Consider the following 26,408-nt stretch of genomic DNA (forward strand, 5'->3'; position numbering starts at 1 on the left):
TTTTGTAACTAATGATAAATAGTTTTATTTGTTGTTTTGTTAAATTAATACACGCTTCTGTTGTCGCTCGTCATTTTCTTTGATTCTGGTATACCATTTGCATGCCGATGATTTTTGTTATATTTTTCTCGAACGCTTAAGTTAAATTTAATTATATAATTTCATTAGTTTAGTTATTAGGTTAAGCAGTATGCTATAATTAGTTTACAAAGATTGCAGTTTACATGAACATGTACATTATACATAAGCATATACATAAAGACATATATATGTATGTATACATATGTATATTCCGCATATATTTTCATATCCATCTATAGCCTATGATTTTGTCGCATTGATTTAGCATATGTTTTTAGCTTGATTTCTTTTTGTTTTTATGGTCTGTAATGGTATGTATCTTATTTAACTTAGTGGCTTTGAATAATATACAGCTAAATGTAAAATACTAGACGCAGTTGATGGGTTTAGCTAATAAACTCTAAGAGCACAGAACGTAAACTAGCGTTCAAGGCCGAAGGGCAGGGGCAAATAAATTAAATTTGTTGCAGATAAATGTACCAAATTTTTCAAGAAAAAACGGGTTTAAACGAAACGAACCCACATACCAGTTAAAAATTAAAATAAATCTGCTTTTGCGTGCACATTTGATGACCTTTTATATTGCTTAGGTTTTTGGGGTTTTTTCAATTTCCAATAAGTGGCCTAAAGCAGAGGTTATACATGGTTAGGCTGCCTCTCTCCACCCTCGTGTGCTTTTCCTTACAGTCTACATTTATGTACATGCTTTTCGTTATTGTTGTTGTTGTTGTTTTAGGCACCCAGCGGCGCTTGTTATGTGTCGTAGTCATCCTGCTGGGAGCTAAAGTAGCTCACCAGTCCACTGAACTCGCCCACCGCCGGACCTGTCGCCACTGGCGGTGGTCCACTGGTGTCGTGCGCCGAGCCAGAGTCCTCTTCTGCTATGACCGCTGGCGAGCCCACAGCTCGAGCTGCTGCCGCCTCGGCCACACCCACGGCCATAGGGGACTTGGCTATGGGTGGATATGCCTCCAGGGTTGTCAGTTTTTTGCTCGTTATCACCGAAGGCGGTGGTGGCTGTTGCTGCTGCTGCTGTGGCGGCGCCTTGTGTGCCATAACTTCCGCGGGTGGTGCTGCTGCCACTGGAGCTGGTGATTTGCCACGCGTCAGCGCTGACACCGAATGATTTGTGGGCGTCACAGGCGGTGGGGCACTCACAATCACCGAACTGGGCGCTGCATGGGCGGGTGGTGTGGTCAGCGGAGGCGGCGGTGGATAGTAGCCATACGGTGGATAGCCGCCTGAATGAAACGAAACATTAGAGAGAGATTCTCGGATGTGGAAACTACACTCTCTACTTACGTGCACCTGCCACGTAGTCCACGGCACCGGGTCGCATATTACCAGGCGGTGGTCCGGGTGGTCCAACGCGGGGCTGATAATTGGGATTGCCATAAATGGGCGGACCGCGGCTGTAAAAAACGAAGAAAATTATCAACAGGCTCCTTCATTGAACCCTCGACTGCTCTCACCTGTAGGGATTCAAGTGTGGCGATGCATGTCTCGCTGGTGGCGGTCCCGTGCCGTAGACACTGCCCAGGGGCGGTCCACCGTGATGTTCCGCTCCGTGCATGTAAGGGGGACGGGTATTGGGCGACGCCCCCCCGCTACTCGCTGTCGATGTGGGTGGTGGCGCTCCACGCAGCGGCGGCGGCGGTCCATAGGTGGGACGCAGCGCTGAGTGTGGTGGCGGCAGACCGGGCGGCATTTGTGGACGCAGCAGGTGACGAGGTGGTCCCGGTGACGCGGCTGGACCCACGCCAGACGATGGTGAACGCGAACCAGGCGCGGAGCTGGGCGGCGGCAGAGGTTGGGCGTAAAACCGTGCAAATTCCGCGCTGCTGGGATACATGCCCGCGGGTGGACCACGTGCATGCGGATGCGCCGAGAGATGCGTGGGCATTCGCGTGATTACCGACGCCTGTGAGGAGGCGGCAGCCGTTGAGCGTGGAGGGGCATCTTCGTGGGGCTTGAAAAGCTGTGCTGGCACGCCCTTAATCTTGTCCACGGGTGGCGCTGGAGTTCCAGGTGTGGTCGAGGCTGCTGTGACGGCCGCTGCCGTTTGTTGCTTCTGCAATTGATCCCGCAGCGGCGTCACCTTTTTCCGGCGTCCACGTGGCTTGCTGTCGACAGGCGGCGGTGGAGGTCGGGCCGCCTGAGGCTCAGGTGCACGGCCTGCCGCCTGTTGCGTGGCCACACTGGCCTGGTGCATAAGATGGGCCGCAGCCGAAGGCATGGACATGACTAGTGGCAAGTGCTGGGCCGTGGGAGGTGGCTGTGGATAGTTGCCACGACCCAGCGGCTGGCCGAGCGGCGCCGAGAGCGCATTCTGCAGCAGCTGCATGGCCGGCACGGACTGCGAGAGCTGACGCTGCAGCATGGGATGCATGCCATGTGGCGGCGGCAGCAGCGATGCCGGTGGTCCGTGCTGTCCAGGGCCCGGAAACTGATGCCGCAGCAAAGGCGGATGCATGGTGGGCATGGGCAGACGTTTACGATGCGGCTCCTGCAGACCCGACGACGGCGGTGCGGCGGCTGCATGGGGCGCCGGAGGCATGGGAGGCGTATCCACGGGGGCAGAAACTTTGCTGGCTTTGGCCTTGGCGGGTGTCGTGCGCAGCACCTCCTCGGGGCCGGGCAACTCTCTGGCAGCCGCGGCACTAAACTGCTCCTCCTCCTCGACCATCCGGGCAATGGCATCCTCCATGTCCTCGGGCAGATCGGCATCGTCCAGCATCATCTCGGAATCGTCCAGCTCCTCCGACTCATCCTTGTCTTCCAGGTCGCCAATGGTCTCGCCCTTGCGCTGCAGATAGTCAATGTCCAGCACCTTGGCCTGCCGTATGACCGACAGCGGCACTGTGGAGAGGGAATCCCCACCCGCAGGACCCTTGCTGGGCGTTCGCTTCTCCTGTGCGCCGCCGGCTGTAGGCACCTGTCCCGGTGCCGTGCCCTTGATGGGCGTGAGGCGTGGCGTGGCCGCCAGCTTAGCTCCTTCAGCGTTCTTTTCCGCCAGCATTCGTTTGATCTCCTCCTGCTTTTGGATGAACTTTTGACGCTCCTCGGGCGGCGTGTCGGGCCGATGGACGCCCGGCTTGATGCCGCCATCCGAGCTGTCGTCATCAAAGTCCTCGATGTAGGCATAGCGACGACCTCGCGTGCGTGTCCGCTCATCCGAAGCGGCGCCCTCGTCCTCCTCCGACGACGGCGGCTTCTTCTTCTTGGACTTGCCTTTGCCCTTGCCCGTCTGTGCGGTGGAGGCGCTCGGTTTGAGGGGCTGCGAGCGGGGCTGCTTGCCCGAACCCTTGCCCGAGGTCGGTGCACCCTCGTCATCGTCCTCATCCTCCTCCTCCGGTTCGCTTTCGCTGATATCATCATCGGAGTACTCCAAACGTTTCGGTTTCTTGGCCGGCTGCGCGGGTTTCTTGAGCTTTGGCGACTTCCTTGCTATGCCCGCGGCCGAGCTGCACTTTTTGTTGTTTGTTTTTTTCTTTTTCGATGGATGCCAGGCGCCGTCTTCGCTCTCGCTTGTCGTATCATCGCACAGATCCGCACTGTCCATGTTCTCGGTCAACTCGGAGCCAGCGTCCTCGTCGTCATCCGTTTCGGTTTCCGTGTAATCGGAGTCCTCCTTTTTCTTCTTCTTGGATTTGGGTTTCTTTTGCTCCTCTTCGCTTTCGTCGCTCTCCTCCACCACGAATTTGCGATCCTTGCGACGCTCTCGGGCGGCTCTTCGGGCCGCCTTGCGCTGCTTCTTGCCACGGCCCGGCCGTCTGTAGACCTCCAGACTGGAGTCCGAGTCATCGGAGGCAGATTGTGAGGTGTCCTCTTCGCTGTAACTGGACGTCTTGAAGTCCTCATCGCTGCCATGATCCTCCTCGGAGCTAACATCCAGCGTCGTTAGCTTTCGTGGCTTCTTTTTCGCTGGCGGTTGCTTCGTTTTGCTGCGCTTCAGCGGCACTTCATCCTCGTCGTCCGAGCTGCTGCTCAATTTCGTTGGTTTTTCTTCATTTACAACGGAAGGCGGTCGCTCCTCGGGCTGCTCCTCATCCACGTGCACATCGTCGCGACGTGCCTTCTCCTTGTCCGCCTCGATAATGGTGGATATGTCCTTGCCACGGCCCAGATTGCCAGCACCCGCGACCTCATCCATTTCCTTTTTGAGCGCCGAATTGATCAGATCATCGTACTCGTTGAGACGATAGCTGACATTGATCTGCCGTCGCTTGCGCAGCTTGTAGATGGGCTCATCGTCCGAGTCCGAGAAGCTGCTGCTGTTGCTGCTCGAACCAGAGCCGGAGGCACTGCCCCCAGACTGGCTCTTGCCACCGGCGCCGCCGCTGCTGCTGTCCGAGTCGCCGCCGCGTCGGCGTCTGGTGCCGCGTTTGGCTGCCTTGCGATTGCTCCGCCCGTCGCCGCGACGTCTCTTCGGTTTGTCCGCTTTGCTCTGCTTGCTGGCCACCTCGTCGCGATCATCATCGTCGTCGTCGTCATCCTCATGGCGCTCCGCCTTGGACGCCTCACGATCCTCCGCCAGCTTGACGGCCTCCAGCTCCTGTCGCTCGCGCTCCGCCACCTCAGCCAGCCGTTTTTCCTGCTGCTTGTGAGCCACCATCTGATCAAAGCGCTGCAACTGCTGCTCCAGGGCCACAATGAGGTGCTCCTGCTGGCAGGGCGGACAGTGCCAGTCGCCCTCGGGTATGTAGAACAGCACCGGCGACAGGCAGGAGCAGTGATAGCCCTTGTTGCAGTTGGGCGTATCGCAGAGGAGTATCCATTCGGGATGATCCGACTTGCCGCACTCGTTGCATGCCTCATCCGCATCGTAGTCCTCCTCGTTCTCTTTGCGCACCGTGCGTGCACGCTTCATGGGCACCACCTGCGACTCATCTTCCAGCTCGGATTCCGGGGAGAACTCATGATCCGAGCGGAAGAGCGGAGATCCTGGATCTGTGTCGTAGTGCGGTGGTTCTTCTTCCTCCTCTTCGCTGTCCGCTTGTTGATCCGAGTCCGAGGACCAACCATCTTTGCCAGGCAGCTTCTTTTTCTTCTTTTTAGCCTCCTCCGCCTCGCTGGCCTCGGATGATTCGGCTTCCTCTTCCTCTTCGCTCCGCGTTGGCTCTGGCACTGTGGGATCCTGTTCCTTCTGTGCCTTTTTCTTCTTTTTGAGCTCCTGCTTCATGGAACGCAGCGCCACCTCCTCCTGCTTGCGTCGCTCGGCCTCCTCCTTGATCTTCTGCTGTGCAATCCGTCGCGACTGACGCACTGGCGTCTCTGAGTCCACGCACTCAATGATGTTTGTGGTGTCCACCTCGCGCTTCTTGCGCGGACCACGGCCACGTCCCACTGGTTTTGCGGGCTGCTCTTCCTTGGCTGCGGTAACTTCGCTGATGGATTCCTCATCCAAGGGCTCCTCTAGCTCTGCCAGTGGTTCCTCTTTGGATGGCTGTTTCGGCTGGAGAGGCTCCTCCTCCTTGAGCGGTTTCTTCTGTGGATTTTCCTCCTCCTTCAGGGGTTTCTTCGTTAGAGGTTCGTCCTCTTTGAGTGGTTTCTTTTGTTGCGTTTCCTCATTCTTCGCTGCAGTTTCTATTTTTATTTGAGCCTTCAATTTGGTTGCCACTTTGGCGGGTGGTTCTCCAGTGTCCTTCTCATCCTCCTCCTCCTCCTCCTCTTCCTCACTGGTTTCATGCTTCACCTCAGCCTTTGCTTCTGGCATGAGCTTCTCCTTGGGTCCGCCGCGCGTTCGTTTGGGTTGCGGCAGTTCGGAATAAACGACTGCCGCACCACCCCGACGACCGGAACGACGCGCAGACCCTTCGGGAGGGGAGGAAGTGTCTTTCGAGGGCAGCGGCGGAGTCGATTCCTTGACTGGAAGCCTTTGAGCTGGTGCTGATGCCTTCTCCTTGACCTGGAGCGGCGATGGAGTCTTCTCTTTAACCTGCACTGGAACTGGAGATTTTTCTTTGACTTCCACTGGAGTCTTCTCTTTTCCGTGCGCTGGAGATAGCGACCTCTGCTTGACTGGCGGTAGCAATAGAGGAGCCATAACCATTGTTGATGGTGCAACTGGAGACTTTTCCTTGGCTGGAGGTGCCATTGGAGGCTGCTCTTTGAGTGGCACTGCCAGTGGAGTCTTGAGTGTTGAAGTCTTCTCAATGACTGCTGGTGGAACTGGACTCTCGTCCTTGGCTGGTGGTGCCACTGGATTCTTCTCTGTGGTGGGAATTGCCGCAGGAATCTTCTCTTTTACTGGCGACGGTGACAGATCCTTGGGTGGCGGTGCCTTCTCCTTGGATATAGATGGCGACGCAGTCTTCTCCTTAGCTTCAGGCTGCGACGAAGCCATATGTTTGGATGGAGACGGCAAAGCATCTTTCTCCTTGATTGGATTTGTAGCAGGCGACTTCTCATTGAAGGAAAGAGCCGCCGGAGATCTCTCAATGATGGAAATTCCTGCCGGAGACTTATCCTTGGCTGGTGGAGACCTGTCCTTGATTGGTATGGATTTCCCCTTGGCTGCTGGAGACTTCTCTATAGTTGGTGGCAGCATCAAAAGCCTCTCCATGGCTGGTGGCGGTGAAGGGTCCTTTAGTTTGATGGATGATTCGGGCACAATATTCTCATTGATTGAAAGAGCAGGCGATGGAAACTGTTCCTTGGTTGGTGCTGACAGTTCAGCCCTCTCCTTGGTTAGAGAAACCACCGCCGGATCCTCTTCTTCGACGATATCCTGCTCGTTGTTGCGCTTAAGCTTCTCGCTAACTGCTGGTGGTGCCTCGTTGGACGACGATTCCTTGGAATCCTTGGCGTCTTCACTGCTGCGACGCTTGCGCTGACGCTCCTCCAGGACAGCCGGTGGCGCTGCAGGCACTGGGGTGGGCACCACCGTCTCACTGTTTGTGCGCTTCCTGGGTACGGCCTCCTCGTCGCTCTCCTCCTGTCGCAGCTGTGTGAGCAGATTCTTCTTCAATGGCTTTGTTATTGGCGATTTCTTCGGATGACAAAAGGATGGGGCCGGGGGCGTGGCTTCTCTGGGAGGAGGTGGCGGCAGAGACACATTTGGCGTTGGTTCTGTGGGCTGCTCGGGCATCTTTTCAGGCTCCTTGTCTGGCAACTTTTCGGTCATAAAGTCGGGCAACTTTTCGGGCGTTTTCTTCAGCTTCTTCTCGATAATCTCGGCTAGCGTTGGCTTTTGCTTGGTCACGGGCGCCTTCTCCAAGTGCCTCTTGGGCGCAATAATCTTGCGTCGACTTCGTGGATCTTCTTCGCCGCTGGAGGAGGTTGTCTCCTCGACATGTGTCTTCTGTGCCTCAACTTTGCGACGCGCCTCCACATTTGAGGTCTTGGGACGCATCTTAATGCGCTTTCCACCCACATCCAGATCGTCCAGTGCCTCATCGATCTCCTCCTCGTGCTGCTGCGCATCCACTTCGCTCTCGGAGGTTGATTGTCGCGCGGGTGCGGCCACAAAGTCATTGAGGCGACGCTTGCGATTGGGCAATATCGATGCGGGCTTGGGATATTCACTCGCTGAGGCGTTTATGTTCATTGGTACGTCGAATTTATGTACAGATTCTACAGCTGGTGCTTTCGCTGGCGGGGATTTGGCTTCATTTTCCTGCTTTTCGCCATTGTCTTTGGGAATTACAGCCTTGGAAGTGCTGGGCAAATCGTTTTGTACAGTTTCCAATGGCTTTTCTTTAATTTGAGAGCCATTATTGCTAGTTTCGAACTTCTTTTCGGTCGTAAGCGGTACAGCAACGGGCTTAGTCTTCTCGTTGGGAAGAATTACAGCTTCGGTGATGGCTTTAGACTGCTCTTTGGGAAGAACTTCGGCGGCGGCGGCGGCTTTAGGCTGCTCTTTAGGAAGAATAACGGCTTCGCCGACGATCGTAGACTGCTCTTTAGGAAGAACCGCCGCTTCCGCGATGATTTTAGTCTGCTCGTTGGGAACAGTAACCGCTTCAATGACAATCTTAGGCTGCTCCTTGGGCGGCATTGTGGAGTTATTATCGTTTGGAAACGATTTACTGCTTTTAAATGGAAGAGTATCAACAACCAATGCCTGAACCGGTTGGGGTGACGATTCCTTAGCTTTTAGGAGCTTTTCAGTATCGGTTTTGATCATGTTTGTGGCTGTAGTGGCAGCAGGTTTCTTCTCGTTTATTGGCTTGTCTTTGGAATCATCTGAAATCTTGTCTGAGTCCTCCACAAATTTTTTCAAATCAGTATTAGCAGTATCACAATCTTTTTCAACAGGTTTTTCACCCTTCATGGGTACAGTTTGGATTTGAATCGCTTTGATTTGTTCCTTTTCAATCGAAATAGCAATCGGACAGTTCTTAAACAATTCAGAATTGCTTCGAATGGAATCAGACCTGCTCTTAAACGCTTCAGAACTGATTATTACCGTTTCAGGACCACTTTTAACCGTTTCAAGACCACTCGTAATCGTTTCAGAACTGCTTTTTGGCAATTCAGAGCTGCTTCCATCTTTTTCAGGAACGCTTTTAGCATTTTCCGGACTACGTTTAGTCGATTCCTTGTCGGTTTTCAAAGCTTTAACGATATTGGAAGCCTCATTTTCGGCCGGCACTGGCCTATTATCATTGACGACTGCTTCAGCTAGAGTTTCCTTTTGTTCTACTTTGATTTCTGTAGCTTTTGAGCTGACCTTGGGACTCTTAGCTGCTGTCACAGATCCCTCGCAGCATGCCGCAGCTTCTTTCTCTAGATTTGACTCACTTTTCGAGTGATTTTCAAACTCTTTTTCCTGTATATTATTCGATTTGCCTTCTTTAATATCATCTTTGATTTTTGTGTCATTTTCTTCAATAGGTTGGGAGATTTTCTCATTCGTTTCAATTACTTTGATCTGGTATTCTGGCTGTTCTGTGCTGGTTGCTTGCAGGGCTTTGTTTTGGCCTGCTTCTGGTGAGATTTCTTTTGTTTCGTTGCCTGTTTTGGTAGCTGCGTCTTGCTTGTGGCTTTGTGGCTCCTCCTTCAGGTCACTGCCATTGCGTGGCGGTGTGCCTTCTCGGGTGCCACTCTCACCGTTGGTCTTCTCCTCGTTTAGACTATCGAAAATACTTCGTTTCGCTTCCTGCTTTGGTGTTTGCTTTATGGGACTCAGCTTCAGGCAGCCGGGCTCGCCAAAAAAGAATGTTGCCTTTGGCTCTGAATGTGTGGGTGCTGCCGCTGCTGCCTCTTCCGCAGCAGCTTCGTTTTTGCCATTGCCCACGAGACATTCGGCGCCGTTGCCCGTGCCAAACACATGGATGACAGCCTCCTCTATGGCTTCACTCAGCTCCAATTCATTGTCGTTCGTTTCTTGATCGAAATTGCTTAGGAAATTGCCATCAGCGGCATCACAGTCGCTGCCTGATCCCTGCCCACTCACCGTCATGGTGGGCTCTTCAATGGCTTCGCCCACTTCGTCATCTGCCTCCCCATCATCCTCTTCGATGTCTGCTGCCGCACTGTCAATATCGTCGTCATCCTCCTCATCATCATCGTCTCCACTGCCCTCCTCTTCTTCCGCTTCATCGAGTTCCGAATCATCGTCATCTTCCTCCTCTTCCTCGCCCGATTCGGCATCGTTTTCGTCCTTTGTGCTTTCGTAGCGGCTGGGTTTCTTGATGCGTTTGATGTCCAACAACGTGGGTCGATGTTTCTTTTGCTGCTCCTCCACCGATTCTGTGGGACTGCTGTCCACCTCCTCAATGGAACGTTTCTTGGCCGGAGCCGGCGAGCAGCTGCCTCCCAGTTTTGTTTGTGTGATGAACAGTGGCTGGAAAAAGAAGGCATACAAAATGAGTTACGGCCGATTCGTGGCACTCTTTTGTATACTTACCTTGACCCTTTTGGCCTTTTGTTCGTCTTGATCGGGTGAGCGCAGTTTGATCTTCAAATTGGGCACCACTTTCGCTGGCTCCTCCCTGATTTGTGGCTCTGGCTGCTGCTCATCCTCATCCTCTGCTTCATCTTCGTCGCCCTCATCCTCTTCTTCCTTTTCTTCGGGTGGTGGGGGCTTAGCGGGGCAACTATTACTGCTGCTCGTATCCTCATCCGCCTCGCCAATATCCTTGGAGGGCAGCACCACCTCATTGCCACGCAGCCTGGCTATAAGATTCACGAATTCATCCCGATTGGTGGCGACCACCTGCCAGATTTCCTCATCCAGATGCTCCTGATAGATGCGCAGATTGCAATCATCGTCCTGGGTCAACCAGTAGGCATGCCCCAGTCGATCACGACCAATGGGCTCCGAGCGCAGGGTATTCGAATTCTGCGTGAGTATGTGGGCACGGAATTTGACATTGCGCTCGAACTGGCTCTCCAGGAGTTCCTAGAAACATCAGATAATGTTATTAATTGGCATATTGAGGAGTGGATGTTTCATCTTACCCGAAAAATCCTTAGTTTGACTTTTAGGCTGGAGTTTTTGTAGCCAAAACGTTCGATTTCCCAGGCATCTTGGAGCGAGTATCCGAAACAGAATTTACTGAGAGCCGATTCCCAGTTCTTCTCATGCACCGTTTTGCGTGTCTTTCGCAGGAGTTTGATATGCAAATCCTTCAGTTCAGGAACTTTAAAATTATTGTAAAATGTATTATTTATTATTAATTTAAGAAAATTCTCTTGTTTGTTGGCGCAACACTGCAACGATTTCTCTTTCATTCACGAATGCAACACTGCAGCAGTGCTCTCTTCAACTGTTTTACCATTGCATCGCTCTCACCCTCTCTGTCTCGGTTTCACTAATGCATTTACTGCATCGCGATCTCGCTCTTGCTGCTTTACTAATGCAATTACTACAAACACACGCATTGCAGGCTCTCACTCTCTCTCAATAAGTGTTGTCGAAAGAGAGCAAATGGTTATTTAAAAGTTATGGAAATCACACATTTCCCATGAAAAACCACTTCAAATATATGCTCCTTTTATATAACTTGACTAATAAAGAGTTTTCCTTTTCTTAGATTTAATTTATAAAAGCAAAAACAGTGAATCAATTGCGCTCTCTCTCAATCACACACACACCCACACACATGCACTCACCTTCATCGTTGTTTGTCAACCACTCCTGCAAATGCTTAAAATTCGGCAAAATCAAGCCCAAATCTTTGGCGAATTTTTGCAAAAACGCACAAATCACTGCAAAATCAGGATCATTTGCACACGAATGCAGTGTCGTGCTTAGAGCATCCTCATCTTTACATTCCTCCGTTATTGCCTCTGTTGGTATTGTGGTCGCCTCTGCAGCCGTAGCTGAGGACGCCGCCATTTTTCATGCGTCCCCGAAACGGGCCGAGAAAATTTCTTGTAGCACACGAAAAAATATATATACTACACAGATGAAATTGAGTTATTTCCACTGAAATGACATGGCATTTGTCCAAGATTTAAGCGTTTCTATTGCACTTCACTGTACTGCATCGATTAGTCATATTTCTAGAGTCAAATTGTTTGTTTTACATATTAAATTTGTGGTTTAAAACAAAAGAAAACATCGATTCGATGGCAGTCTGACCGCGGACTTACCGACAAATTATATCGTCTGTTCCTCGTAAATATACCGGAATATGCTTTTTCATTTTATAAATATACCGAAAATATACGGAGAAAAACAAAATGCACGAACTTAACCCACATAGCCAACCCCTTCTACACCCGCTCCAAAACAATGGGTTAACATTATTTTCTGTTGATCGCAAATCATATTCCTTGATTTAAATATTCGGATTGAAATTACTAGCTAACTAGGACTCTCAGGCCTGAACAAATGGTTGTATCAGACAAATAAATCAATATTTTAGATTGGCGGCTATTAGAAAATAAGGTTTTTACAAAATGGGCCAATGCAATAAAGTGAAGTGTGTACGGAATAAGCTGTGTGTGCGGGATAAGAAGTCTGTTCCGAATGGTGGCCAACCGGTTTCTCTATCTATATCCTATATCTGGAGCCAAGAGTGACAAACATTTTCCAATTATATAATATTCTTTTCCAAAAAATATGCAGAAAATTAAGTTTGAAGGAAATATTTCTGCAAAGTAATTAAAATAAACTTAACTTAAGATTAAGATTTAGTAAGATAGTAAATATGTGTATTTGTACACTCTCTCGAAAATAATTTCCGCATGCTGGCTGTGCATAGGTCCACCCCGATTTCAGTCTCAAAGTGTTTGAACTGGTAGTTATCCTACACCACCGCTTGAAGTTGTGCCTGAATGTTTAAAGCACTCACCCCCCATCTAACATTTATGTCTCGGCAGATCCGAAGGTATCGGTACTTGATGCGACGCGCAAGTAGGTGTACCGGAAGTTACTTCCATCAATATTGTTGACGGCGATTGCCAGAGCCTTCCGTACATTTACTTAGAATGTTCTCATATGCCTGAGATGGTACTCAGTGACATGGAGGATAAATTTAACATTTTGGAATGTTTTTATCAAATTTGAAAGTATGCTGCATGCTCCATGTTCTCCACACGCCTTATGGCAGCTGTTAGATAGTGCTTAATGCTTTAACCTAACTTTAACAAGGGCACTAGTTTTATCCGTTTCAATACATTTTGATGATTTGTCGAAATCGAGTTGCGTTGCCGTTATATTACGGTATATGTGGGACGGAATATTTCGGTATATTACTGATAATCTGGCAGTATATTTTTGTATAAATCGGCGGTCACACTGGTCTGTGTGTTTGTTGATAGAAAAAACAGTCGCAAACACAACAAAGGCAACGCAAAAATTTTAATTGCTAAAAAATCGAATTCAACCTACTCCGAAGCACTACGCAGTCCCATCTGCCTGTGTACTTGTGATTGTGTGTGTTTTTTTCGTGTATTTCCGCTGGTGAGAAAGTGCAATATATCTGGACATTAAAGGCGCGAGTGAAAGTGCTGTATCCCCCAAAGCCCAGAGATATACATATAACAGATACAGATAAAGATATAATCAGCAAAAGGAAGAATCAGCCACAACAATGACTACATATCAAATGAATTTCAATCAGGACTTTACGTAAGTTATCATAATAAATTACCATCTAACAAGACACAAGACAAGCCTTGGGGCTCCAAGAAAGAAGGTCACTATGGCGAAAAACTAAATACAAAAAGCTATTTACATACAAAAAGACACAGCTGCTTGTGGGTCGGAGAGGGGTATGTTAGTGTAGAGGGGGAAGTCGTAATTGATGTGCTTGTATGACACTTACTGAGGTTAACTGGACTAGTATTTATATAAATTATAATGTTTTGCCTTTTTACTCCAAGTTTAATATTAAATGAAACCGTTGTATGAAATATAAATCATTGACTTAGAGAGTGTCATACCAGCATAAATAGCTCTACTGATATTTGTGTGCATGTGTGTATGTCTTTATTTATTTTATCGTGTATGAGTGTCATTTCCATTTGTGTTTGTACTTTATTGGAACATGCAAACAAGCAGTTCTAATAACAGCGACATGCATATTATGAAATACAGTTAAAGCATGAAGTGTGACGAGGAGAGGGGAAGGTTACACTAAGCAACAAAACAGAGAGAGAGTGAAACTGGCAGATTCTCAGCTAATTAGAAATGCAACACTTTGCTCTCTAATTTTGTGGCTTAGTGTATGAATCACAGACGCACAAACAGCTAGAGCAAATCACAATGGCATGGCACACATTCACCTACACCCCATAAATGCGCAACAGCTGATGTGTCTCGCATTGCCTTATAAATTATGCATACAGCCTCACAAATCTTTGTACTTGTCTGGCAAGCTTAATTAACCAGTTTTTTAGAACTGACTGCGATTATTTTCGTCTCAGCTGATGTCATTAGAATAATTCATACACACATATGTACATATGTATGTTTGTAAATACACCTGTATTTTAGTGCCGTTAGCTTAGGACACCAACTCGGGCTTCGTTTTGAAGTGCCGTTAGTTCTGGGCGACTGTGATTTCGCACAAGATAGCTTTTGCTATCGCTACACCTCCCCTCCACCCATTGCACCGACGACCAAGGCACCCAAGGCAGAAAGCAGAGAATGCAAAGAACAACAGTAATCAATATTTCCACTTATGGCGAAAATGCAAAAAAACAAAAGCACACACTCGATGCGAAATTGCAATAAAACAACAAGCCAAGCAGTAGATGCGATGCCGATGCCGATGCGCGTCATAAAGCAGGGAACAAAGGCGCTCTACTTTACAGGCAGTAGACGAGAAAGAGACAGCAAGCACAGAGCTTTCTAATCAGAATCAAATCAATTAGCTCCGTGCCCCAGGGCGGGTGAATGTACGCTATAAAAAAAAGTAAACCAAATAAAAATTGAAATTTTAAATTGCAATCGAGGTGGGCGGGCACTTTCTTTGACTTTGGTACGGCACAAGTTCAAGGGGAAACAAGCAACAAAAATCCAAGGGCATCGAATGAAGTGATACCCTCCCTATACAGATAGTTGCTGCAACTTGTTTCTGGTATGGCTGTACACTGCTTTCTTCTCTGAGTTACAAACATAACAAGGGACCCGTAATACCCATTTCTAGCGGGATGCCCTTTCTATGTATGTAGATCTAGACAACAGATAACTGTAATTGTACGCTCAAAAACACGTGATGTAAAAGTGCTTGTTATTGTTTGTGGTGGCAGCTGTAATATCGGTTGAGTCAATATTTTTGTTGTTCAGTTTTGTATTTTATATTTTTTTAATGCGAATGAACTGCAGTCCACCTTTGACTTGTGCTGACTGCTACACAAATTTATCGCTTCTCATTAAGCTTTCAACTTGCTTTATTTTGCTTAATGATTGTGTGTGTCTATGCGTCAATACATATTAAATACATATATAAACAAATATGTATGCATGTACATATTTTTTTGGTTAATCATTGTTATTGTTAGTAAACAACCAGAAAAGATCGCGAAAACAACAACTAAACAACAACAAAGACCTTAACGCTATCATATTGTACAGCGTCATGGCAGAGGAGTAGTGGGAGGGGGGCGGCCACCAACAAGGCCAGACGCAACCTTGGGCCCCTTTTTAGCAACTACTTTGACGGCTACGCCTTTGGGCGGGAAACTAGTTTTGATAGCAAAAAACAAAACCCAAAAAAATCACCCGAGCGGGCACGTGTTGCGCTCTCAGAGAGAGATTGGCTAAGGCTTATCGCACGAAGCGTGTCCCAAATACAAATAAATAGCACGTAATGTGCCAAATCTGTAGTTTTCAAGAACAACAGCACGCACGACAAGAATTGGGTCAGCATTGGGTTCAAATTTGGCGCATAGAAAATACCAGTACTAAAAATACCAACTAAAATGTACTAGCGCTAAATGGTATATAGAAGCGTTTTCCAACACCGGAATGAGCATAGCAAACAATAACAAAGCGCTGACATTGAAAAAAAGCGATAATTGTACAATAATTGGGTGCATTTTAAAGCGAGAGAGTGTAACTAGAGCGAGCGAGCAATAGTGTGAATGGGGAAAAATCAATTGTCCGCTAACAATGGAGCAGCGTGCGAATTTCCTGGCACTCACCCTGCTGGACGCCCTGGAAGATGAGAACGAGGCGGACATCTTGTCGATGCTCGAGCGGAATGTGATAAATGCTGGAATTGTGCCCTGCGACCGTGGCCTGGCACCGCTGCACTATGTGTGCGGCATGCGGAACGAGGAGCTGGCACGCCGCATACTCGAAAAGTTTCTGGAGTGTCCCGACTTGGATGTGAACGCTTTGAGCGATGGACAGACAACGGCCCTGCATATTGCCAGCATCTATGGGCGCGTCGACTTAGTGAGAATGCTGCTGCAGCGAGGGGCACGCGCCGATCTGCCGGATGATGAGAACCGGCTGGCCGTGCACTATGCCATCGAAGAGTGCCACTTTGAGGTGCTGCAACTGCTGCGCGACCACATCTTTCGCGAGAAGCTAAAACAGAAGCAGAACCAGAGGCTGCAGGTGCCACAACATCAGGCGGTGGAGGCCAGCACCACGCCCAAGCAAACGCTTAAGTACAACTACGATGTGACATCGCCTTATTACATTAACATTACCCACAGGCGCCACAAGCCGCAGCCCAAGTTTCCAGACATTGCGGATGCACCCGCCACGCTGCCGGACGAGGAGGAGTCCGTGAATCTCTTTGCCCTCACGGAGGCTCATCTCACGCAGTTGCTGCAAAGCCAATACCAGGAGGATCCAGATCATCCGAAGCGACGTTCCATCATTGAGAGTTGGCGCGAGAAGGTCGAGCGCTCGAGGGCGCGTCAGTCGCTGATGCACAAGTACGACAAGCATGTGGAGGCCATAGTTGAGGAGGCACTGGCCCAAGACGACTTCAACTACGAGCGGCACATGCAGAAGAAGCTGCGCGAGGAGGACAGCCTCGAAATGGAAATGGAGATGCAGCAGCAGCAGATCGAGGATGCAGCCGCGCCCCATCGACAGGTCTTCCAGCAGCTGGTGGAGCAGGTATCGCAGGCACAGGTCATAGAACCCGAGCCGGACAACACTTTTGTCACCGCCCAGGAGGAAGAGCAGCTGGCGGGCAGCTCGCCACGACCCACGGATGAATACTTTCTGCAGATCAAAGAGGCCTATGTCCACACGGATGATGAGAATGGTTTGGTCTTCTACGAGGCAAAGTTCCTACAGAATGATGAAAAGCAAATGCCAGCCAAGAGATTTGTGGAGCGAGTTCCCAAGCAGGAGCAGCAGCAACAGCTGGACAGTACAGTCAGCACGAATCTGACGCTGCCACTGGACTACGAGACCGATGCCCTGCGACGAGAGCTCACCCAATTGGGTGCCCCTGTGGGTCCCATAACCAAGACCACAAAACGGTTGTACATCAAACAGTTGATCAAATATAGACGGAACACGGATGCCCTGCTGGCTGCCCAAAAGCATGCCCAAGCGTCTCAGATCAGGTATTCGGTGGAGCTGCACAGGACACTCCGTTCGCGGGAGGATTTCGAGCGCATTAGCGAATTTATGCCGCAGGAGGCGGCCTCATCGGAGCACTTTGCCACGGCCCCGGTTGTGAAGAGAACGCTGCGCGAGGGTCATCTCAAGCAGAGCTTCATCTACATGCTGATCGATCCGCGTATCTCCCGAAATCTTCCCGGAGAGAGCACCTTTCTGGACAAGTTCAGCATCTGGCAGCGATTCCTCGACTCGATCTTCTACGTGGGCAAGGGGAAATCGTCGCGGCCCTATGCCCATCTGTACGATGCAATGCGCCAGCACACGCGGCTCAATCAGAAGCGCGAGAATGGTAGGGAGCGCACAGAGAAGGCGGAAAGAAGGGGCGGATTTCGCACACTGCAGCCGGATGTGTTCAAGTCGCCGCCAGCGGGTGATGCCAAACTGGGCAGCAAGAAGCTCGAGCGGATACTGGAGATTTGGCAGAACGAAAGTGGTGTCGTATGCCTACATGTGTTCCACAACATAATGCCCATTGATGCGTACACGAGAGAGGCCTCCATTATCGATGCCATGGGCCTGGTGCACCTGACAAATCTGAAGCGTGGCGATTACTATGGACCCGCACAGTCGTGGACCATGAAACAGCGAAAACATTTGGGCATTGCCCTGCTCTACAAGGCGATGCACATCTATCTGGCCGAGGGCGAGTCCCAGTTGTCGCCCAGCGACTTGATTTGATTCGATTAGGACTAGCTACTAAGCTGAGTAGTTGGCAATAGGAGGTACTAAGTACGTACAAAGTGCAAAATGTGCAGGTAAACATGTTCAAAAGATAGATCTCATGTTTTTAGATTAAAATAAATCGAATATGTTATTAAATAAGCAATAAAGTAAAGAAATCGGGTCATAAGAAAATTCGAATGCAGAATTTTGGGTCAAATTGGTATTTTATTGAAAATGTACTAAAATAAGCTTAGCGCCTTAGTTGGCTATAGTGCAGTCTCGCTCTTACTTTTATCTGTGCTGTGGGAGGAAACAGCGCTCAACAGGCTTGGCGCATACCCTGGGTTCAAATCCCACTGAGGTTTAATAACTAGTTCCAATGTTTTTTTTTAATTTTTCTCTTTTTTATGACGGTCAATTCTTTTTCAAGTAATACTTTCTTAGCCCGAGTTCCAAAAGAGGTAAGATTTTTGTAATTTAAGTGAATTTACCATTTGCAAACTATGACGAAATTCCTTCCGGATTGCGGGAGCATTATTTACTAGGCATTAATTTAGTTTACATTATTTCAATTATAATTAACTTTAAATGCAATAGTTTGTCAGTTTCTCAATGCATTAAATGCAGCTGCCTGTGTAGACAAACAACCCCGAACTGCACACAAAACCTCCCCTAAGCCTCTCACCCCCATCAAATCATATACAAAGGATACAGTTGCGACAACAAAACTGCAGTAGCAACAACAACACAAGCCCAAAAGCATGCAGTACTTTTTGAGCACGCCCGAAAATGCGAAACTGTTTGCTGGAGGTTTCAGTGCCATTAGAATTCCCAACCAGTACTGGTCGCGCCGCCATGGAGAAAGCAATGATTTCGAATGTGAAGTTATCTTTGCGCAGTGGCAATACCGTAACCGATGAAGTTCTACTGAGGTGCGGTTATTGCTAGTTGAAAACTTTAACCAATACCCCGCCATGGGGACGTGAAATACCGTCCACTACGGCAATTTTTGCAAGCCCGAGAGGGCTAATAAATTATAAATGAAAAACTGGAAGTAAAATCATAATTAGTAATACTCAAATCGGTACTTTTGCAGCTCCCTGTCCGTGTTGAGTGTCACGGGTTTGAGACTCTACTCGATTGCCGGACAGGATAAGGTGGAGGAGATCTTTGCCAAGGACAATACAGAGCAAATAAGGATCGTGGAGCGTCTGTTCAACAGCTCGCTGGTGGTGCTGGTCACCTCCCAGAAACCAAATTGCCTCAAGATGCTGCACTTCAAGAAGAAGCAGGACATTTGCAACTGCTTCTACCCGTCGGAGATCCTGTGCGTGCGCATGAATCGCCAGCGATTGATTGTCTGCCTGGCGGAGAGCATACACATCCATGACATACGCGACATGAAGATCCTGCATTCCATCGAGAACATTGCCCCCAATGAGCAGGGGCTCTGCGCCCTGTCCCTTAACTCACATTTGGCCTTTCCCGTCTGCCAGTCCAGCGGAGAGCTGCGCATTTTCAATGCGAGTAAGCTGAGGACTGGGATGACCATCAAGGCCCATGACACGCCCCTCTCCGCGTTGACATTCTCGCCCAGTGGGGCGCTGCTGGCCACCGCCTCGGAGCGTGGCACTGTGATACGCGTGTTCTGTGTTAAGAACGGCCAGAGAGTTCAGGAGTTCCGGCGTGGAGTGAGCTGTGTGCGAATTGCCTCGCTGGTCTTTGCTGCAAGCGGGGATTTTCTGTGCGCCTCCTCCAACACGGAGACGGTACACATCTTCAGGATTGATGCACGAGCCGTAGAGTCTGTGGAACTGAAGGCAATTGGTGAGTGGAATGAAGATCCATACATGATTGATTCTAGACTAAATTTTATAACTTTCAGCTGAAGTGGCTGCCAAGTCGGACAGTGCCTCCAAGGAGTGTACAGCCACGGCTCCACCAACCACAGAAGAGGCCAGTGCCGCGCCCGTTGCCAGTTGGGGTGGCATGTTCTCCAAGGCAGTGTCCTCGCTACTGCACTCGACGCAAGTCAGCGATGTCCTGGCCCAAGATCGATCCTTTGCCACAGTGGTGCTCGCCCAGGCGGGACTCAAGCACATCTGTGCACTGACGAGAGTGCAGAAGGAGCTGCGACTGCTGATTGCCTGCGAGGATGGTTTCCTCTATGTGCACGAGTTCAATGCAGAGCGAGGTGGTTCCTGCAAGCTGCTGGCGGTTCATGATCTGCGGGGCGCCCTGGAGGATGTCATCGAGCTGCAGCTGAGCGAGAGTGTGCTGCGGATGCAGGCCAAGCCAGTGACCACGCCGCAGTCGTTGACGCTGTTGAAGAGCTGTGCGGCCAGTGTGCTCATTGAGAATCCCGATCCCATGCCGGATAATAGTTATGCTAGCATACTCAGGGGTGATCAGGCGGATGCCATGTCAGGTGAGCGGTGAAAATCAATCAGAAAATCAATGAAAGCTAATTCTATATCTGCACAGATTCCGCCAAATTCCGTAAACTCTGCGATGCCATCGACACGCCAACGAAGCTCTACGATGAGCGACAATTTCCGCCCGTCGCCATTGCGGCCAAAGATTGACCAAGACGCCGCAGCTCCATAGACATGGTCTTTGTCAAAAAACCATAGAAAAATCCAAACCCAAAAAAAAATACATAAAACCCCTTTGGAAAAGTTGTCCAAAAAATATTTCAAAAATGTACTTTAAGTTATCCTTAAAAAAAGCGAAAAGGAAATACTCCAAACCAGAAAACTTGACAAAAAAAAAGTATTTTAAATTATATTTAAACTATAAGAATTAATCCTCGATCATTTCCAAACGATTTTGTATATATAAATCTTTAACTTAAACTGTAGAAACTTCCCATAATTGTTAACAAATTGAATGCCTTGGCTTTCTCATTCCGTTTCTAACTCCATTTGTCAAAGTACTCTCATAGATTCTCCTCTCTAATGCAGTTACACAAGGTTCTGTATTTTTGTATGATATATAAATATACACACATATATTTAGTGATATACATATATTATAATAGTTAATAGTCAAGACTTAGCAAATTGTGCGTTAGAAGCTCAACAGAAAATCCAAAAAAAGAAAAAACGAAAAACACTAAAAATACAGGAGGAAAAGCAACAAATAATGTACCTTAAAAATCTGAATGAAACACTAAACGTATTCAATTAGCTTTGCAAATAATTTATCTAACATTTAAATGTTTAAATTTAAATGTTTAACAAATAAACGTAAATTATATTATATTATAAATATAAAAAGCAAGCGAAAAAGGAAAGCTCGGAGCAGTGTAATGTCAATGAAAAATTCTGAAGTATTTCAAATATGCAATATCGCAATCATTAATTAACTTTCGGCATGACATGACATGACTTAATATCTTATTAGATTTGCAATCAATGAAAAAAAGCAATCAAAAATGATTTAAGCAATTGTTAATGTCCAAAATAATTTAATTTAATTTAATTAAATGAAGCAATTATAAAATACAAAAAAAAGAAGCAAAAAATGAAAAGCAAATAGAAAAAAAATTAAATAATAAAAAAAAAGCAAATAAAAATGACAAAAACCCCTAGAAATGTGATGGGACTTATTAATTAACTAAATTTCCATATTAAAAATAAAGGATACGCAGCAGGAAAGTATAATATGTTATTTCTTAAAGAAATAATTCTAAAAAGTTTAAATTTTTTCATGTGATATTTTATATATGAATGGCAGAAAATTTAAAGGATGTGAAAAAATAGTTTATATCCATAAGAACAGGGAACCTGCAATCGAAGGATGAAACTCCCCATAAAGGAATTTTTTAGGGCTTTGAGGACTCAAGAATTTCATATGGTACCCACATTGATATTTTTATATTGAACAAAAGGGAATATTTAAATGCTTTTTCCTTGGACTAAAGGGGCTGATTATGGCAAGATAATTAAGATATTAATTTTTAGCTAATGATTGTAAGAATACTTGTTGAAAAGTTTTGTAGGGTATTAAGTCTTAGGGAACCCATTTAAGAAATGAATTTAACTTTATTTATGGCGCATGTGATACGAAAAGTGACTGTAAATATTTGTTTTAAGTACTAATGAAACGAATTTGATGTAATTTAAGGTCCTACGGCACACCGTTACTTAATTTGCTGGTACGTCGATTCTTAGATGCCTCCAAATCCTGCTCTTGTTGCTGCTCCTGTTCCTGCTGATGATGGTGGTGATGGCGATGATGGTGATGATGATGGTGATGTCTATGGTGTGGCTGCTCTGGCAGTGGCATAATCTCTGGTTCTTCTTCGGGCTCATCCAGAACTTCATCCATTTGCGTTGACTTGTCGACTTTCCAGCCAATTTCTGGCGGAGGCGTGGCTGTCTTCTGGGACTTCAATGAGAACATGGAACCGATTTTCTTCAGCTTGTTGTGCACAGAAGCCTCTACATCGGGCTCGACCAAGCTCTTGAGACTCTTCATGGATAAAGGCTGTGATTTCGAGGAGGGTTTGGAACGACTGGAACGGGATTTGCCAGACTTTGAAGAAGAGCTTGAACTGGAGGAGGAGGAAGAGCTGCCGGAACCCGAGCTGGTGTGCACTGGCTTGGTGGTAATCCAAATTTTCATGGCAAACAGAGCCTCCGAGCGTAAAGCTTCCTTCAGGGAGATCTTCTCTTCAATGGCCACCGATTTGACATTCCAAAAGAATTCCGTGCAGCCCAGAACCATAGCCGAGAGCAGACCCAAGCCCAGGACCAGGAATACACCGCCGACATTCTCCAGACCCAGCTCGGGCGTATCGCCGCCACCGTCCTCGCTCTTCTCACAGCTACCACCGCCATGCATCTCCTTCCACCACTTGCGCTTCAGCTCCGCCAGGTTGCCCAGCTCCCCAAGCTTCAGGACTGCGCCGCTGATCTGTTTACGATACGGAGAATCTAAGCAGGGAATTTCCCCATAATATTAAGAGTTTTCCTGCTCAGTCTATGTACTCACTGAATGGCATGGCAATGCCATAGCTTTTATAGTCCAACCATCCACCGATTTGCACCAGATCGCACTTTCGCTCCACATTGTACTCAAGAGTGGTGGATTCCATCATGAAGGCATACAGATTTTTGCCCTTTTGCACCCGCTCCACACCTTCGTCATTCGTTTTGGTAAACACCGACGGACTGGCACTCTCCATGGCGGTCCACATCTTTTGGTAAGTCGTAAAGTTCGAGTCGCGAAAGAAACCCAAAGTGGAACCACCCAGCATGGCACCATATTTGATCTTGGTCTGCGCCGCCAGATCCTCGGCACTGCTGATGGAGTTGCCCTGCCGTGAGTTGGTCAGAAAGGCAGCCAAGTTGGCCGTATAGGAGTTCAACATCATCAGAGCAAAGAACCACCACATGCCAGTCACTAAACGGGTGGAGGCAGCCCTAAAAAATGATCAAATGATTCATTGAAATATTTGCAAGCAACCTTTCCACTCACTTGGGCAATATATCACAGCCCTGTCCCATCAACGAGCCTATCGACAGCCAGGTGGTGTTCATTATGGTCCAGATGTTCTCAACCTCTTCGGGTTCCTTGCACGGATGCGGATTCTCCCAGTCATCGGGAGCCATGCGAGCCAGCGCAAAGAGCAGCAGCGATATAAACAGGTACGCCGAACCCATATAGATCCAGACATCCAAAGAAAAGGGTGACAGAAATGAGAATAAATCTGTGGGCGGTATGGGCGGCTTGGAGAACAATATGCTAATGCCCAGTGTCATAAAGGGTGGCGTAAAATCCACAGCCTGACGTCTCGATGAGGTCATTGTCAGATCACAAATGCCAAGATCAGCGTTCTAGAAAGTAGATCGTTAAATTATTCATTTTTATACCGTGTACTCGAAGAGTAAATAGGGTATATTGTATTTGTGGGGAATAACGGTTGTATGTAACGCACAGAAGGAAACGTTTCCGACCCCATAAAGTAAGTATATATATTATTGATCAGCATCAATAGCCTAGTCGATAGAGCCATGTCTGTCTGTCCGTCTGTCCGTCTTGTTTGTCGGCTAGTTCTCAGAGACTATAAGAGCTAGAGCCACCAAATTTTGCATCCAGACTGCTATATGCTCACACTGAAACCAGTGAATTTCAAAAATGAGCCACGCTCCCTTCCGCCCCCGCAAAAGGGCGAAAACCTCCCAAATCTACAGTTTTGAAGTTAAAAGAAAACTAAAAACGCCATTCCGTAGGAAATGGCCATATCTATCAGATCACCAAATTGGGATCCTATTGGATCATTATTATAACCCACCCCGTCCCTCAGCTTTTGTTGTTCTTTTCACATTCTCTCATTCACACTCTGCTTCTGCTTCACTCGGCCCCTGCCTCTGCCGTCCCTCTTCCCCTGCCTCTGACGACTTTTAACCCACCCCGTCCCGCAGCTTATATTTGTTTATTTTTTTGGGTGCGGGCGCTGCCTCTGCCATGATTCTGCAGTGTGTGAGTCTAGGGAAGGGCGGCTAGCTAAAGGAGCGTGTTGGTGTGAGTAGTGTTGTTGATGTAGATGACAGATGAAGAAAAAATGCAAAATTTGACAAATAACCGCTAAGGTGCAGATGTTGTACTGAGTGCCGGGTATAAAAGTTGTGACGCGTAAGAAGCGTCTCACACATCCCTTCTCGCTTAGATTACAATCTGTAGTTACCCCATCGATCAGCTGCTTTACAATGCCATCCCACGTTTGTGTGGCTTGATTCAGGGAGCCATATCTGCCATCGGGTGACATGCGAAATTCGTATTTAAAATTTAGCATCTGAGCGATGGCATCGATGAGGTCTATGGAGTAGCCCTCGTAGCGGGCATTACCATACAGCACCTCACCCTCCTCGGGTTCCTTTAGTGTAAGAAAAGGCGCTCCCAAACGTGAGGATATAATAAAAGTTTTGTTGGACAACTTCTGACCCACACGCTTTTCGCTCTCCTCATCATCGTTGAGTATGTCCAAACCGTTGACAGGATCCCAGGTGGCCAGATCCAGGTACCCGCCAGCATTCACCTCCATGAAGCGTAGGGTAAAAAAGCTGCGCTGTCCATACTCATTGAAGTCAATGCGACCCGTGGAGGCCTCATCAGAGCGCTACATAAAAGACAAAGTTAAATCAGGTCAGAGAAGTATCTTTGAGGGGCTATCATTACCGCCTTCATAAATTCTATAATACGTCTTCCATGTGGCCAGGATTTTTTCCTCTTGCACTCCACCTCTGGTGCTGTTAGCTCTTCCAGTATGCCCAGTTCCGTCAAGCCCTTGGAGAACAGCCAAACGGCATCGTTGATCAGTATCATCATGGTCTTAACCCTCCCAGGTTCAACTTTATAGTAACGTCCCTCTCTTTTCTCACGCTCCTCCCAGTCGTGTATGACATTCTTGATGTGAAAATCTGTGGGATCCATCAGACGTACAGTCGTTATGTTGGCATCCACGCCTGAGAGATCACCAAAGTCCACGGTGTGTGTGTCCAGTAGAGGTATAAAAACACTCTGCAAAGATTATAGATAATTACATGGATCTGTAATACTTTTAGCCATAAACTGCACCTGATATTCGCCCAGCATTTTCAGTTCGTTGGCCTGCTGCAGGAGGCTCAGCAGATTCGTGGGCGAACAATGCACAATCAAACAGTTATCGGTGGAGAGTTTAATTTCCTTTAAAAAGGGTCTATAGTCCTCATCTGGGCCAAGCTGTTTCATTGTCGTGGGCATGTTGCTGGGTTCGCCAATTTGCAAAATATCCTGCAGTTGCTGAAGCTCTTAAAAGGCAGACAGGAATGAGTTCAAAATAAGACTTAGAGTTATTCTAGTTACCTCTATCCCCTTCATAAATAATCGTAAAGCTACGCCAGCCAAAGCTCTGTACTATTTCGGCAAATCCTTGGGATAGCAATAGATTATCGGGATGCACATTTAGAGTCATGGTGGAGTGCTGTCGATCCGGTATGGACTCATTGGGCAGCCAATCATAGACAATGTGTGGTATGTCCAAGGTGTTGCAAATTGAAGCTATGATATCTGCAAAAACATTAACAAAATGTTATGGTTTCTTTTTGTTTTCTTGTATTTGCTTTGTTTACCCGAACTGCTGCCTGTACTGGGTCCAAATATAGCTATTACCCCTTGGGAAATTAAATTGCACACTGCGAGAGGAATGATTAAAGAGATTATCTCTACCATTAGTTGCTAACTTACCCATCTTTTCCATAATAAAACTATCATCCGTATTAGCATACACAGCAATAGGCACAAGTTCTATATTTCTTTCCAATATATTTGCACGATCCACTGCGGTGCGAAATGCAATTTCTGCTTCATCTTTGTCGGATGTAAAAATGCTGCCTAGAGAAAATGTACGCCAAAACATGTAGCAACAGGGTCTGTGGGAAGACAGTGACCCAGTTTCGTGTGGTGCAACTTACCCACCATAAACTGCTGTCTAGCACGGGCTACTGACAACAGACACAGCACTAAATATAGGTTGTATAATGGCCGCATTTTGACTATACTATACTATAACTTTGGATTTTCCATTTGAAGTAGGATTTTCCTGATGACTGATGATGTAAAACTTGCAGCGCGAAAAAATATTTCACGGCAAACTGTCTGCCTCGGAGGTCTGCAATGCAAT

At 47.7% G+C, this 26,408-nt stretch overlaps 4 protein-coding genes and 1 non-coding gene across 11 annotated transcripts; 3 read left to right on the forward strand and 2 right to left on the reverse strand.

The window, feature by feature from the left end:
- Positions 1–11,626, reverse strand: LOC117588017 (remodeling and spacing factor 1). 4 transcript variants are annotated; one of them, XM_034279051.1, is made up of 7 exons: positions 11,143–11,626; positions 10,489–10,670; positions 9,935–10,429; positions 7,997–9,871; positions 1,554–5,440; positions 1,384–1,493; positions 1–1,322 (listed from the first exon to the last, which is right to left on the reverse strand). In XM_034279051.1, the coding sequence occupies exons 1-7, from the start codon at positions 11,366–11,368 to the stop codon at positions 835–837; spliced, it is 7,263 nt and encodes a 2,420-aa protein (XP_034134942.1). In that variant the 5' UTR covers positions 11,369–11,626; the 3' UTR covers positions 1–834. The 4 variants fall into 4 exon arrangements, with proteins under 4 accessions (XP_034134942.1, XP_034134941.1, XP_034134940.1 ...); XM_034279050.1 differs by having other exon boundaries at positions 1,554–3,430; positions 4,136–9,871; XM_034279049.1 differs by having other exon boundaries at positions 1–986; positions 1,044–1,322; positions 1,554–9,871.
- Positions 11,627–12,806: 1,180 nt separating this feature from the next.
- LOC117588020 (WD repeat domain phosphoinositide-interacting protein 2) lies at positions 12,807–20,870 on the forward strand. 2 transcript variants are annotated; one of them, XM_034279058.1, is made up of 4 exons: positions 12,807–13,108; positions 18,837–19,567; positions 19,626–20,168; positions 20,225–20,396. In XM_034279058.1, exons 1-4 carry the CDS (start codon positions 13,071–13,073, stop codon positions 20,323–20,325), a joined length of 1,413 nt encoding a protein of 470 aa, XP_034134949.1. In that variant the 5' UTR covers positions 12,807–13,070; the 3' UTR covers positions 20,326–20,396. The 2 variants fall into 2 exon arrangements, with proteins under 2 accessions (XP_034134949.1, XP_034134948.1); XM_034279057.1 differs by lacking the exon at positions 12,807–13,108 and adding an exon at positions 18,581–18,672 and having other exon boundaries at positions 20,225–20,870.
- Positions 15,126–17,927, forward strand: LOC117588019. The gene has a single exon (XM_034279056.1). The coding sequence runs from the start codon at positions 15,596–15,598 to the stop codon at positions 17,753–17,755; it is 2,160 nt and encodes a 719-aa protein (XP_034134947.1). The 5' UTR covers positions 15,126–15,595; the 3' UTR covers positions 17,756–17,927.
- LOC117588243 lies at positions 18,628–18,767 on the forward strand. The gene has a single exon (XR_004574110.1). It is a non-coding gene; the product is annotated as a U4 spliceosomal RNA (small nuclear RNA).
- A 463-nt stretch (positions 20,871–21,333) lies between the features above and the next one.
- LOC117588018 (glutamate receptor ionotropic, kainate 2) lies at positions 21,334–26,386 on the reverse strand. Of its 3 annotated transcripts, none has more exons than XM_034279053.1 (10): positions 26,200–26,386; positions 25,973–26,119; positions 25,858–25,920; positions 25,592–25,795; positions 25,325–25,536; positions 24,926–25,267; positions 24,435–24,866; positions 23,225–23,583; positions 22,739–23,169; positions 21,334–22,680 (listed from the first exon to the last, which is right to left on the reverse strand). In XM_034279053.1, exons 1-10 carry the CDS (start codon positions 26,273–26,275, stop codon positions 21,872–21,874), a joined length of 3,075 nt encoding a protein of 1,024 aa, XP_034134944.1. In that variant the 5' UTR covers positions 26,276–26,386; the 3' UTR covers positions 21,334–21,871. The 3 variants fall into 3 exon arrangements, with proteins under 3 accessions (XP_034134944.1, XP_034134946.1, XP_034134945.1); XM_034279055.1 differs by having other exon boundaries at positions 26,204–26,286; XM_034279054.1 differs by having other exon boundaries at positions 25,973–26,115; positions 26,200–26,257.
- Between the last annotated feature and the right edge of the window lie 22 nt (positions 26,387–26,408).

This window comes from Drosophila guanche, unplaced genomic scaffold, assembly GCF_900245975.1.
Source record: "Drosophila guanche unplaced genomic scaffold, DGUA_6, whole genome shotgun sequence".
Classification (NCBI taxonomy): Eukaryota; Metazoa; Arthropoda; class Insecta; order Diptera; family Drosophilidae; genus Drosophila; species Drosophila guanche.